This window comes from Entelurus aequoreus, linkage group LG05 (genome assembly GCF_033978785.1).
Source record: "Entelurus aequoreus isolate RoL-2023_Sb linkage group LG05, RoL_Eaeq_v1.1, whole genome shotgun sequence".
Taxonomy (NCBI): Eukaryota; Metazoa; Chordata; class Actinopteri; order Syngnathiformes; family Syngnathidae; genus Entelurus; species Entelurus aequoreus.
The window spans coordinates 30,118,719-30,133,891 of NC_084735.1; the positions used below are offsets into that span (position 1 = coordinate 30,118,719).

Genomic DNA, 15,173 nt, shown 5'->3' on the forward strand with positions numbered 1-15,173 from the left:
GTTTACTGTAATGATACAAATATTCTTTTTAAAACCCAATCTCCAAATATTGCAAAAATTGTGATTTGAAACTCATATTTTGATACTGTAGGGCTGATAATACTTACAAAATATTGCTCAATTGTAATAAAAAAAAAACTACATTTACACAAATTAATTGATTTGTGGCCAAAATTTCAAAAAGTCACATCAATACTACAAATTTAAGTCAAAATAAAGCCTGTTTTGGGTTAGGGTTAGGATGAGCACTATTTCCTCATATTACAAAGCCAGTACAGATATATTACTCCTCAGTTGTAGCTTGATATCCTCACATTCTATACCTGCCTGGGTCTGTTAGAATAGAAACAAATAGACAGATACTGCTCTTCTGTCGGTCATATTGTTTCCTAAGTTTTTTTTGCACTTACAACAGCTGACCAATGGGTGGCAGTGTATGGCATGACTCATTAAATACAATATGGACAGCTCGATTTGAGACGATCTCCTAAATGATTGGTCAAAAGCCCCTTGCGCGAATACAGTGTGCCATGTTGGACACCAGTTTGGAGCCGCTGCTAAGCAACACCTCACTTCCTAATGAGATATTTCTTTTAGTTTAAGAGTTTTTTGCTGTGTAAACATGCACGCTCCACTCGCCAAAAATGCGGGAAGCAATGGCATCGCGGCAAAGAAAATTATGGAAAATAAAGGTTAGCCGTGAAGGCTAGCGTGCCAATGAATGACAACGGTATCTAGTCCGAGGTAAGCAAGCATATACCTGTACATACACATGGGAAACGTGGTATATCTCACTCCCAGGAACACTAAATTTATACACTTTGCCTGACAAAACCTTTCTTCAAAATCGCACCTTTTCTGCATGTGTCAACAGTAATCCAAACTAAACTAATATAAATTGCAGTAAAAAGCAGCATTTGTTCAATATTGAAGTTAATATTGTGATAATAAAATCAGGAAGCCATGCAGACTCGCCACAGCAAAACCTATGAAAAATATAAAAAAAACAAAAGTAAAAGCACGAGCATATGTAGCACAGTGATTATCAACAATACAATGTGACATACTTCACACAAAAGTCATAAAGTGTTTGTAATTGTTGGTCCAAAGCTAAAATAGATTTTTAGCAAAATGAGTTTGAAACTTTTTTTTGGTTGTTGAGTGTATTTTTTTTTTGTGTGTGTTTATTGCGCCGTCAGGAGCGTGTTAGACAGTCTGCTGGTCACCAAACACTGCATTATATATACAGTGGAATGCATCAAAAATGCCCCAAAATAATACTTTGACGAAACAAGAGCATGTTTTATTGTAAGTTTGTGAGCTGGAGTACATTTACAGCTATGTTTAGACCTATTATTTTGGTTTATTTTGTCAGGAAAACAGCAACTGCAGTTGCACAGCCGCACACGTCCTTGGTGTCCAACATGGAGCCTGTGGTTTAGTTGTCCACACTGTCTCTATACACGGCCCTGTGATTAGGGCTGCAACAACTAATCGATTAAATCGATTAAAATCGATTATAAAAATAGTTGGCGATTAATTTAGTCATCGATTCGTTGGATCTATGCTATGCGCATGCGCAGAGGCAATTATTATAATATTTTTATTTTTATTTTTATTTTTTATAAACCTTTATTTATAAACTGTAACATGTACAAACAGCTGAGAAACAATAATCAAAATAAGTATGGTGCCAGTATGCTGTTTTTTTCAATAAAATACTGGAAAGGATAGAAATCTAGTTTGTCTCTTTTATCCGATTATTAATCGAAGTAATAATCGACAAATTAATCGATTATCAAATTAATCGTTAGTTGCAGCCCTACCTGTGACCCACCAGCCTCCACGGTAGCGACAGATGCGCAACTTTGTCATGCGTGTAGGAGCAAACAACTTTTGAATAGATGTCTACTGTAAGGGTTCTTTTAACAATATGCTTATTCTAGTCATTTTTCTATGGTAGAACAGCATTGCATCATTTGTAATGTTTTGTAATACTGTAAAATTCTGCAATGAATAACTTTGAGTCAATTAAGCAGTAGCCTGGTAACCTGACTCTCGCCAGATCCTTGTAGTCCGCTGAGCTCCACACAAGGATCTGGGCTTGAGGGCAATACAAACTCCTTCAAGATAGCAAAAAATAATGAACCAATCAGGATCACCGGGCGGGATTTCATAGATGTGACGTAGCGCCGAAGCGACAGTTTGATTCAAACAACAATGGCGGCATGCAGCGAGGAGTCGTGTGCTGACATTGATTCTGCTATTGCGACTGTTTTGCGACATCGATCGAATATTAATTATTTAAAAGAGAACGGTTTTGAACTATTTGCTCTGTCGTTATCCAATATGTCGGCTGTTCTGTTTTGGATTTCCCAGCGTCGCTCTCATCAGCGTCACGGGTTGATTTGGATGTGAGTGGTTGAAGTAGCACGTCATTCAAGATAACGGACAAGTGGTTTATCCAATCACATACAATGATTTTTTTACAAGGCCCCGCCTTCTGAAATACATCTCCTATTGAGAAGTCCCAGATCCTTGTGTGGAACTCAGCAAACTACAAGGATCTGGCGAGAGTCAGGTTAGTAGCCTGGTGTGGGGTCTACAAACCCAACTAACCCCCTGGGGGCCTGAGTTAGCACTTTCAAAAATAAACTGGCACCAACAGTTGAGGCTGCAGGTAACCTCAAGGTAACACATTTTTCATGCACTTCAAATCATTATTAAAGGTTGAAAATGAGTGTGGTTTAAAATGTTGGAAATAATACGGCCTGCTTCCACACACCTGGCTGTATTTAGCACATTTACACTATTTAGACATAATGTCTGTATTTTGACTATTAATAATATCACTAAATAATCAGAGATAGTAGTTAGTGTTTTCTTTGCATTTGTCTCCATAATCGCTGATTGTGTTTCCTCCCATGCAGGTAATCAATGCCATCGAGCAGGACTACCGGCTGCCCCCGCCCCCCGACTGCCCCACTCACCTGCACCAGCTGATGCTGGACTGCTGGCAGAAGGATCGCTCGGCCCGGCCTCGCTTCGCGGAGCTCGTCAGCGCCTTGGACAAGCTGATCCGAAACCCCGCCTCGTTGAAAATCGTGGCCCAGGAGGGAGCAGGGTGAGTGGACGCTTGTGTGCTTGACTGACAGGTCATCATCGGGGTCAGGATGGCGGCAAATATGCACCCTGACAACGAGCACGGGTGTCCTTTCCTAACGTCTCCTCGCCTCCTTTTTTTTGGAGCTGTGACAGTCACGTGACAGGCATCCTTCCTCCTGCTGCTCAGTCTTGTGTGGCACCCTCAAGTCCTGCTGTGACCTGTCAGCAGCTTGCTGTGCACGTTTCCCTCCATCCACATTGTAACTGTCCCCCAGCTGGTACGCAGCAGAGGACATTGCACCCCCTGACAAATCCCATTGTTTGTCCCTGTCAGTCACCCCAGCCCCAGATTATTCCTCCCATTGGTGACAGGAATGTGGCTGCAGGACATGTATGTGAGCTGTTGTTGCGGTGACAGTTGGTGTAAGTTGTCTCTTTGTTTTCCTCCTCTCCTCCCCCTCCCCCCAGGCCCTCCTACCCCCTGCTTGGCCAACGCTCGCCTCTGCCCCTCTCGTCCTGTGCCTCAGTGGGGGAATGGTTGAGGGCGATCAAGATGGAGCGTTACGAGGACAGCTTCCTGCAAGCCGGACTCACCTCTGTTGAACAGCTGGGCCAGATCAGCACACAGTCAGTTCTTACTTACTTGCCTTAAACTTCTTCTATAATTCTATATATAGTTCTGCTTGTTCTTAAAACACTCAAGACCAGGGGTCCCCAAATTACGGCCCGCGTCCAAAATCCGGCCCGCGGGAAGTCTCAAGTATTTTTTTAATTTGTCCGACCGCTTCTATGTTAGCTACCTCTCTTTGTTTATAATGTCTATTTTCTGCTGGATCTACTCTCTATTTTATGCTGCCCTTTTTTTTGCTGCAGCTGTTACATGTACTGTATTACTGTACATCACGGGTGTCCAACTCATTTGAGCTCAGGGGCCGAATAGAGGGAAATCCACGCACAGACTATATATTATATATATACACTACCGTTCAAAAGTTTGGGGTCACCCAAACAATTTTGTGGAATAGCCTTCATTTCTAAGAACAAGAATAGACTGTCGAGTTTCAGATGAAAGTTCTCTTTTTCTGGCCATTTTGAGCGTTTAATTGACCCCACAAATGTGATGCTCCAGAAAATCAATCTGCTCAAAGGAAGGTCAGTTTTGTAGCTTCTGTAACGAGCTAAACTGTTTTCAGATGTGTGAACATGATTGCACAAGGGTTTTCTAATCATCAATTAGCCTTCTGAGCCAATGAGCAAACACATTGTACCATTAGAACACTGGAGTGATAGTTGCTGGAAATGGGCCTCTATACACCTATGTAGATATTGCACCAAAAACCAGACATTTGCAGCTAGAATAGTCATTTACCACATTAGCAATGTATAGAGTGTATTTCTTTAAAGTTAAGACTAGTTTAAAGTTATCTTCATTGAAAAGTACAGTGCTTTTCCTTCAAAAATAAGGACATTTCAATGTGACCCCAAACTTTTGAACGGTAGTGTATATATATTATATATATTTTTATTTATTTATTATATGTATCTTAATAGCCGGACTATTAAAATCTTGGCATTGAAACAAAAAAATAAAGACAACTTCAGATGGTTTTCTTTGTCTTACTCAGGAAGTCTCAAGTAAAAAAAAAAAAAAGTGTCCTTTTTAATGTATTTTCTACCGCTTATTGCTCTCGGGGTCTCCTAGCCGCTCAGGCAAATCATATTGTCTAAAAATGCATTTTCTTATTGTAAGGAAGGGATAGTAGTTCTTTTAGAGTTGGGACACGATGGACAGATTCCGGCCAGAGAATCCTTTAATCATCTTTATTGCTGAAAGGTAGATGTGAATGTGTGTGGTTTTGTGTGTGTGTGTGTGTGTGTGTGTGTGTGGTATTTAGTCGTCAACGCACACAAGGCTGGCTGCCACCACTGATTGAAACCGGCTATTCTGACAAAGACGTGCTTTAAAGGGGAAATGACGTCACAGATTGACCTATCAACCTAAATGCATAGGAACATTACAAAACTGGTTAAAGGCACACAATAGGCTTTCGTACACAGCCGCCCCCAACTGTCCGTATGGCAGTTGGAACTAGAAGAAAGTCTATGAGGTAGTGTCCTCGTCATCAAGAGGTGGAAGCATGATCAGTCGGGCGACTGGGCGAAGGTAGGTGCGATTCTTCACTTGTACTCTGGCAGTCCGGACCCGTCCATCTGCTCCTGGATGTGTCTGAGTGATCCGTCCTACAGGCCACGATCCTCGGGGGAGTTGAGGATCCACTATCAAGACAACTTGACCGGCCAAAAGGGTCTTGCCATCGTTCCTCCACTTGTTACGTTCTTGAAGCCCTGGCAGGTAATGCTGGATGAAAGATGACCAGAAGTGATCTGCTAGGACTTGGCTGTGCCTCCAACGTCTTTTTCCGAGACCACAGGGATCGTAGATTGCTTGAGGTAGAGATGAATCGTGACGGCCCATAAGAAGGAGATTGGGCGTGACTGGGTCTGGGTCTGAGGCGTCCGAAGACAGGTAACCAAGAGGTTTAGCATTCATTATGCCTTCAACCTCTATCAATGTTGTCAGTAATACTGGTTCAGGGACTGTTTGGTCTTTGAGAACAACTCTGAGTGCTGTCTTAATGGATTTTACTTCTCTCTCCCATGTGCCCCCAAAATGTGGTGCGCTTGGAGGATTGAATCGGAATGAAATCTGGTGCTCTGCAAGTTGCTCTCTCAACTGTGGTTCCATTGAAGCAACTGCTTCACGTAATTCACGTTCTCCACCAACAAAGTTGGTACCATTGTCCATGAGGAGTTCAAAGGGTTTGCCGCGTCGTGAGATGAATCTTCTTAAGGATAGCAGGAATGCGTCCGTATCAAGATTCTCCAGTAGTTCCAAGTGTACAGAACGAGTTGTCATGCACTTATAGATAATACCCCATCGTTTCTCTGTGCGGCGCCCAATTTTCACTTGGAGAGGTCCAAAGCAATCAACTCCAGTTGAATAGAAAGGTGGCTTATGAAGTCGCAGTCGAGCAGGGGGGTAATCAGCCATTTTAGGAATGTCAGGCTTGGCTTTCCAACGACGACATTCTAGACATGTATACTGATGTTTCCGTATTGCTTCTCTGCCCCTTAAGATCCAAAATCTACGTCGTATTTCAGCAAGAACTCTTTCTGGGCCAGGGTGCAACAGTACTTCATCATGTTCCTTTATGACAAGCTTTGTCACATGGTGGCTTGGATCCAAGATTATAGGGTGGATTCTCTCCCAATCTAAACTCTCCGCATGCCGCAACCGTCCACCAACTCTGAGTAATCCTGTGGCTCCTTCAATTCTGGTGAAAGTGATGCAAGTCGACTGTCTGAAGGCAGAGACCGTCCAGCCTTGAGCGCTCTCAACTCTTCTGGGAAACAATCTCCTTGAACCCTTTGCAATATAAGTTTTTCGGCTTGCAGAAAATCCACGGCGGAAGGTGGGGATGAAGCACCAGCATCAGCCGCCCCATGAAGGGAGCTAGCTGTCTCTTGTAGAAGCTGTTTCCATGTGGAGAACTTACTGAAATCAGTAAGCTGAGTGGATGAAGCACAGGAAATAGTTCCAACGAAGGCGGATTTCCTTAGCTCTGTGGCATCCGGTTCCAGTTCAGATGAAGGCAAATTGGGCCACTCATTTTCTGGCAGGTAAAGGAAGTGCGGGCCCTTATTCCAGCGGTGCTCTTGGATCATTTCCTGCAGGGTGAGTCCACGAGTGATATCGTCTGCTGGATTATTCAGAGAATCAACATAACGCCACTGGGTGGGGTTTGTTAGGGTTTGAATTTCGGTGATGCGAGTCCCCACAAATACTTTGAAGCGACACGATTCTGATTTGATCCAGTGCAGCACGGTCGTTGAGTCTGACCATAGCGTGATGCGATCTGAAGGGACACCGAGCTCTGTCTCTATCACTTTGGCCAGCTGTGCTCCTGTAAGTGCAGCACTGAGCTCTAGTCGCGGGATGGACAGTTGCTTTTTCGGTGAAACTCGTGATCTGGCGAACACGAAAGACACATGGGTGTGCTGATTGTCATCTACTGACTGCATAAAGGCCACTGACCCATAGGCGCGCTCGGAGGCATCGCAGAAGATGTGAATATGTCTGGTTGAAATGGGAGTGTTCACAGTAAAAGGTACATAGGAACGGGGCACCTTAAATTGTTGTAAAGTGGGAATCTCACGTACCCAGGTTGACCACTTGTCAAGGAGATCTGCAGGCTGGATCTGGTCGTCCCAGCCGAGGTTGGACTTCCACATATCTTGGATGAGCACCTTACACCGAGTGGTAAATGGTACAATGAATCCTAGGGGGTCATAAAGCTTGGCCAGGACACTGTAGACATTTCGAAGAGTGGCAACTGATGATTCTGTTGTGTGACGGTTGAAACTTAGCGTGTCATTCAAACAATCCCAGCATAGTCCAAGAGTGGGTTCGTGGAGGTTATCACTTGCTTTGGATAACCACAGCTCACTAGTTGCTGATCGTGCATCAGGTGGTAGATGGGCCACAACTTCTGGCATGTTGCTAGCCCACTGTCGGATCTCGAAACCTCCCTTGCTAAGAAGTTCACGCAGAGTGTCAATGAGAGCTTTGGCTTCTTCAACCTTACTCAGACTGTGGAGGCAATTATCCACATAGAAGGAGTGCTCAACCACTTGCATGAGCAGAGAGTCTGGTGGCTCATAGTCCCTGACGTGCTGCTGTAAGGCGTACACTGCACAACAGGGGCTGCAGGTTGTTCCGAAAGGTAGGACCTGCCATTCAAAGATCTGCGCTCTAGATTCCCTGTCCATGTTCCGCCACAGGAATCGAAGGAGTGGTTTATCATGGTCAAGTAAGCGGATCTGGTGAAACATTGACTTGATATCCCCGCTTATGGCTATTGCATGACATCGGAACCGCAAGAGGACTCCAATCATAGTAGGGCCCAACGTTGGTCCAGGGAGGAGATGATCATTCAAAGACTGGCCATTGTAGAAGAAAGAACAGTTGAAGACCACTCTGTCTTTCCCATTGTGGTGCACCATATGATGTGGTACGTACCACGACTCAGTACTCTTTGCTGCCTCCTCTGAAGGAATCTCAGCAACGTATCCTGTTTTGATAAGTTTGTCCATCTCTCTACGATAAGAGGTTGCAAGGTGAGGGTCTTTGGCCAACCTGCGTTCAATGCTGCGCAAGTTTGGCATTACAGCATCTGAAGGTGCACATAGCATAGTGCTTGGCTGGCGACGTAACAGGGGTGTCGCGTAGCGCTGGATACCATCAACAGGTACACGCTTAGAGTCAGTCTGTAAAAGAGAGAGACCTTGTTGGTCTTGCTTGGAACGAGATGCAATCTTCTCGCTGACGTAAGGGAGAGTATCGATCTGCCAGAGACGTTCCACATTCTTGAAAAGTTCGGTATATGGGGATTCAGTGGTAACGTGCAGACAGGAAGGCTGATGGGAAGATGCATAAATCACAGACGGACCTTGTAGGGACCAGCCTAGGTTGGTACAGACTGCTATGGGGCCGCCAGATGGGCCTGCTCGCACCGGCTCTGTAGGAGCAAGAAGCTGGGACATATCAGAACCTATGAGGAGTAGCGGTTGCGCTCGATGGATAGGCAGCAAAGGAAGGTCTTTGAGGTGCTCGTAGCGTTTTTGGAGGGCCGCTACTGGATATGTGTGCTGAGATAGGCTCAGATTCTCAGCTGTGAAGGCATTTTTAATCCAATACTTCTTGCTTGGCTTGAAGATGGGGGAGACGTGAAGGCTGACTGACGAACCATTGAGCACTTTCACTTCTTGTTGAACAGTTCTCAGGTGAAGGGTTTCAGGATGCTTAGCAAGTTGTAGTTGCTCTACTGCATAGGGGAGGATGAGTGTTCTCTCAGAACCATCATCGAGCACAGCAAATGTCTCTAGAGTGCGGTCTCCATTTTGTAAGAGCACTTTAACAACTTTCAGCAAAACTCTTTGAGGGCTTCGAGGCTGTTCCAGGTAGACTGTGGGATTTTGGTTACTCATCATCAGGACTTTTTGAGATGACTCTTGGATCGTGTCATGCAGTACTGTGAGGTGAGTCTCTTTGCATAAGTTACAAGGGCGTTTAAGCGTACATGCTGCAGCTTTGTGGCCACGACCGCACTTCCAACATCTGTTACCTTCTTGGATCCACTTAGTAATCTCACTGGTATTCAGTTTCTTGAAGTCCAGGCATGAGTTGAGGTAATGCTCCTTACTGTTGCAAAATGGACAATAAGGACTAGGTTTAAAGGGTTGTGACTTTGTCAGATTGGTGCTCTGGCTGCTACCGGTTTCACCAGAACATAAGAGAATTGATGCTGTCCTTTGTTTCGGCCATGGACTATTATAATCCTCCCTCTTGGCAGGAGGAGGCCCCGGGTTGTAGAGGTGAGTGACTCGGCTGGCGAGGCGCTTAGCTTGAGCTTTAACTTGAAGCCAGGATGCCAGGTCTGGCAGGGTGTAAGTTTGGTTGGTACCTGGCTGTAGAATGCCTCGACAAAGACAGTATTCCATAAATCCGTCTCGGTGAGCAGGAGGCATTTTACTTATGAGGCGGTCAACGTGAGAACCACATTTGAGCTCGCATCCAAGGGGTCCCTCTAAAGTCCGCAGCATACCAACTAAGGTCTGAACTGAGAGAGCAAAGGTGTCGAAAGCTTCTGCATCCCCCACTCTGATGGCTGGTGAGTTCAGGATAGCTCCTAGTTCACTCTGTACTAGTTGTCTAGGCTGGCCATATTTGTCTTGTAGAGCCCCTAGCGCAGCCGTGTACGGGTTTGGGTCATACATGAATGACTTGGCTAACTGCAGAGCGTTAGGGAGTTTGAGCTGATTCAGTAGAACTTGATATTTATATTGCTCGCTCAGGTGAGGATGACTATTCATCAAGTTCTCTAACGCCATCTTGAGTAGGGCGAAATCACTTTCCCGGCCACTCTCAAACCTTGTAAGTACTGGTTTGGGAATGCCATAGGATGTAGCGATCAGCGTCTCGATGCCTGGGTAGGACCAGGGTGGTGCTGCCGGGGTAGGAGTAGCAGATGGTAATGTGTATTGAACATACTGCCCAGCAGGAGGAGGTGCACCAGCTGGAACTGGTGGTTGTGGCACAAAAGTTTGCATGGTTTGTGGCACTGCGGCTGCATGTGTCATTGTTGATGCATAACTAGATGTGGGAATGACTGGCATATGTTGACTTGTGAAAGACACAGATGCAGGAGTTGTAGTGGGGGCTACTAAAGTCGGGACACAAGTTTGTGCACCTTGCACAGGAATGGGAATCGTTGTCAATGGCTGTGTAATCGGGATAGCGGCAGCGGATTTCATTGGAGTTATTGATGGGAGCTGAAGCATGTCAGCAGCGGGCGGAGCTGACGTTGTTGACATTGCATCATCTTCAGACTCTGACAGGAAAGACTTGACAATACGGGCAATGTGTAAGTCTTTCTCCAGTTTCTTTAAGCGTCTGCGCCGTTCCATTTCCCTTGCCATATTCTCCTTGGCAAGGTGAGCATCCTCTTGTAGTCTTTGTCCTTCTTTAGCTTGTGCATCCAATCTCTTCGCCTCCAAGTCAGCTTTCCTTTCCTCCTCTATTTCTTGCTGTAGGTCAGCAAGCTCCAAACCTTTAATTCGCTCCTCTAGGGCAGCTGTTTGAACATCCGGAATATTTTGGAGCAGTTGAAGCCCATGCGATCGCCGAGAGGATCGACGTGAAGAAGCAGATGACTGGTACTCTGACGCACTCCTAGCTCTGGTTGGCCTTGCTTCACCGTGTTGTCCTACTGGTAGTGAGGAGATTTGGGCAGCAGGCAGTTGAGAGGGAAGGAGGGTGACATCGTAAGGGGCCAAATGCTGTGGTAGTCGAATGTCTCTCTTTGGCCTGACAGAGGGCTGGTGATCAGCAGGTGATGACTCCATAGTGTCTGATGGTGGAACTCTCTGCGGCTCGAAGGACCAATGTAAGGAAGGGATAGTAGTTCTTTTAGAGTTGGGACACGATGGACAGATTCCGGCCAGAGAATCCTTTAATCATCTTTATTGCTGAAAGGTAGATGTGAATGTGTGTGGTTTTGTGTGTGTGTGTGTGTGTGTGTGTGTGTGTGTGTGTGTGTGTGGTATTTAGTCGTCAACGCACACAAGGCTGGCTGCCACCACTGATTGAAACCGGCTATTCTGACAAAGACGTGCTTTAAAGGGGAAATGACGTCACAGATTGACCTATCAACCTAAATGCATAGGAACATTACAAAACTGGTTAAAGGCACACAATAGGCTTTCGTACACTTATCGATAACGTGACATCATTGTGTCGGGCGAGCGTGCGGCAAGTGTGCACTCTTTTAGTCAATTAATGCGTGAGGAATATATATAAATATACACACACACACACACACACACACCCAGCCAAATTTTTTTAACCCAATACAGCCCCCGAGTCAAAAAGTTTGGAGACCCCTGTTTAAGACACTCAAAGATGTGAATTAGGGTTGGGCATTTAAGAACATTTCCAAACAAAAATAATCAATTATTTATTTTGATGTATCATTTTTTTAATTATTTGCATAATTTATTGATTTTCAAATGTATTACTTTGTATTTCTATGTATTAACTTGGATTTTATATATTTTTTTATTATGTATATTTTTTTTATTATTGTTCTGTTGTGAAGAATAACAGCTTGGATGTACAGTGCATCCGGAAAGTACCGTATTCACAGCGCTTGACTTTTTCCACATTTTGTCATGATACAGCCTGATTCCAAAATGGAATAAATTAATTCTACACACAGTACCCCATAGTGACAATGTGTTTTTTATTTTTATTTTTTTATATCATCTTGATGCACCTTTAGCAGCAATTTTAGTTAGCCTCAAGTCTTTTTGAATACGATGCCACAAGCTCGGCACACCTACCTTTGGGCAGTTTTGCCCATTCCTATTTGCAGTGCCTCTCAAGCTACATCAGGTTGGATGGGAAGAGTTGCCTTGAACTATTTGATAAATCAGACTAATTTAGTGCATGGAAATGTAGTGCCTGTCACACAGAGGACGGTCACACTTTCTAAGAGTCCACTCCTAATGCTGTGGTGTCATCCCTATGTAGCTTGCCTGCTATGATAGGTTGTGATGTTTATCATTTATACTAAAATAATTTTGTATAATTTTTGGTAATTTTTAATTTAGGTTTTTTTTTGTATTTTTTGCAGTGGGCGGGGGAAAAACAAAAACAAAAAAAGTGCCTGTTCTCTCAGTACCTGTATTATGATTTCCCTATCGAATGAATAAATAAATATTATTAAAAATACAATCATTTTTTTGTTTGTTTTCAACAGAGACTTGCTGCACATGGGTGTGACTTTAGCCGGCCATCAGCGGAAGATCCTGTCCAGCATCCAGACCATGAGCTTCCAGAACAAGAGCAGCACACCTGTGACCTTCTAGCGCCATCAGGACACAAAATGCCACTGTGGACTCCACAAGAGAGACATGGGAAGAATGTGTTATCGCTACCTGGACATCCAAGAATCCAGTCATGGCGGGCTGGGCTTTTTTTATACGGAGGATTTGAAGAGCGACAAATAAAGCAGACTGTGATGAAAAGCAGCTGCTTGTCAAAGAAGCTGGAGGCCAATGACAGGCCGTCACACTGTTGTGTTAATACACACAAGATCCACTCCCACACGCCTGCTTGCATCTGGATCACAGCTTTCATATGAACAACACTTGAACCGCGCAGGATTTTTTTCCCCCCCTGTTTTGTATTCATTTGATTTCGACATGACCTCCTCTTTACTCAGGTGCGGCGCGTAGAGCAGGCTTTGCTGTGCTGGCTCGTAATCATAAAACTCCTCTCATCCTCCAGCGTGATGATACAGCCAGAGAGAGGGAGATCAGCACTTGTGTCGTTACAGAGGGAATTCTAATCTCCGCGCATTCCATTGGTGTGTGATTTTTTTGGGGGTTTTTTTTGTGAGTGCGGCCGACTTCTCTTTGGCAACGAGCATATACGAGACTCTCTGGCGTTAAAGCTGTCAGTGCGGATGTTCATCATCTTGCCAGTGCGGATGTTCATCATCTTGCCAGTGCCATTCTTTGTGGAAACTTTTCCCAATGAAAAATATAATAAGGTGATTTTGTTCTTTCCTCATTTAATTTGACTGTTTACTGTAATATTTTTCCTTATGTAAACATTGCGAAATGTTTGGTTTTTCTTTAAAAACGTCCTCTTCGATGCAGTGGCGCGTCTACAGTCGGAAGGAAATTCATATGGCCAAGGTCGTCATGGTTTAACTGACACATGAAACGTGACAACTTTAGCCGCCAGATGGTAGTAGTGTCAAATATCTTAAAATGTGTTCTGTGACAATTCCAACTTTAAACACAGCATCAGTTGCTATGTAGAGTGGCGCTTTCCATCATTTTCAGCAGACTGCATTGCAAAATGATCCTCTCATGTGAGATCCAACCCAGGAATGGGGCCTTATGAACCCATGAACCGGCACTCCCCCAACTTTAACAACTGCACACAGCTCGTGTTCTCCTCTTAACGACTACAAGCGCTTGTTAAAGGAGAAAATTCACATTTTTACTCCAGGATTTAGCCTCTTTCCTTGAGGGTAAGACCAATCTTGCTGACATTTATGACAATTAGTTAGCATAACGTCCCCCAAGAGGCTGGCAGTGCTGCGGTGCATGGAGGAAATCCTGCCAAAGAGCCATGTTGGATACAACAACAACAACAACATTTTTCTAAATGGCCCATAAGACACAGAAACCCTTTTTTTTTTAAGCTGCAATTTTAGATTTTAATTTGCACCACTCAAGTGATGTAACACAGACATTCCCCCCCCCCCCCCCCCCCCCCATCAGAATGTAGCTTACATATGGCTTTTCTATCATCTGGGATCATTTTCTGTGGATTTAAGAAGATTGAGGCGTAATTAACCCTGGCGCTGATTAACCAGAAGCCCCTGAAATGAGGTGCAGGAAGTGTGTGACCAATTTTGATTTTTTTTTTTATATATATATATATATATATATATATATATATATATAATCAATACAGAGTGGACTTAAAACTCCCAATCAGTGTAAATCAAACGGGCGCTTAAGTGTGTCGTCTTTTTTTTTTTTAACGTTCACCGACGTAAACCACGACAAGCCTTCATCCAAAGCACTGGGGACGCCATCCAAGATGTTCCCGTGAAGGAGTATTAGGAACGTGGTCTTCATATTGAAGATCTCGACGTCGTCCGCTTTTGAAATAATTACTAGATAACGAAATATGTTTGATTACCGTCCTGTGTGTAGACTTGTTTGTATTCAGTATTCATAAATAAACATACTCGTTAATATTCAGTGTCTAATAGGTTTTATTTTGACTTGTGTTGATGTTTAATGGGTTGGACTTCATTGGGCTGGTAATACTGAAAACATTTATTTCCGTTTTTTATTTTGTGGAAAATGTTAGAGTCTGTTAGTGTTGAACCTCAAGATGCAGAGACAGCAGGTAAACATGACTTTCATGTTAAACACAAAGTAAAACTAAGGTGCCTAGGAAGTGCACAGAAAACTCTAGCATATGCAAAACCAGTCTTGGCAAGAAACCACGATGGAGTCCTGAGTGCAGGGCAGGCTGGTTTATAAAGGAGCCTGATTGGCAACATGGAACAGGTGAGTCCAGATTGCCAATCAAGGACAAGTGAGGGTGACAGTACTCAACCCAGAAGTGTGGCGAGGGCAAACAGGGAATACAATTAAAATAAAAGCGCAGGTAGGGAACTTAATACAGAAATATACAAAATAAAAGACAAAGCTTTATTTAATACTTTGTCCACAATGGGCCGATTAAAACAAACTCTTTGTCCCACTTTAAACACTCCTGTTTTAAAGGAGTAATTCCACAACCTGCTCAGTGGCCTTGTGGTTAGAGTGTCTGCCCCGAGATCGGTAGGTTGTGAGTTCAAACCTCGTCCGAGTCATACCAAAGACTATAAAAATGGGACCCATTACCTCCCTGT

The 15,173-nt window shown here is 44.0% G+C and overlaps 1 protein-coding gene across 2 annotated transcripts in view; it reads left to right on the plus strand.

The window, feature by feature from the left end:
- The window catches only part of ephb4a (eph receptor B4a), a 116,493-nt gene extending 101,998 nt beyond the window's left edge, over positions 1-14,495 (plus strand). For both annotated transcript variants that reach the window (XM_062047683.1, XM_062047684.1), the window contains exons 15-17: positions 2,931-3,124; positions 3,574-3,732; positions 12,486-14,495. In XM_062047683.1, the coding sequence (XP_061903667.1) occupies positions 2,931-3,124; positions 3,574-3,732; positions 12,486-12,594 (462 nt within the window). In that variant the 3' untranslated portion in view covers positions 12,595-14,495. The remainder of the gene's footprint in view (positions 1-2,930; positions 3,125-3,573; positions 3,733-12,485) is intronic.
- The last annotated feature ends 678 nt before the right edge of the window (positions 14,496-15,173 follow it).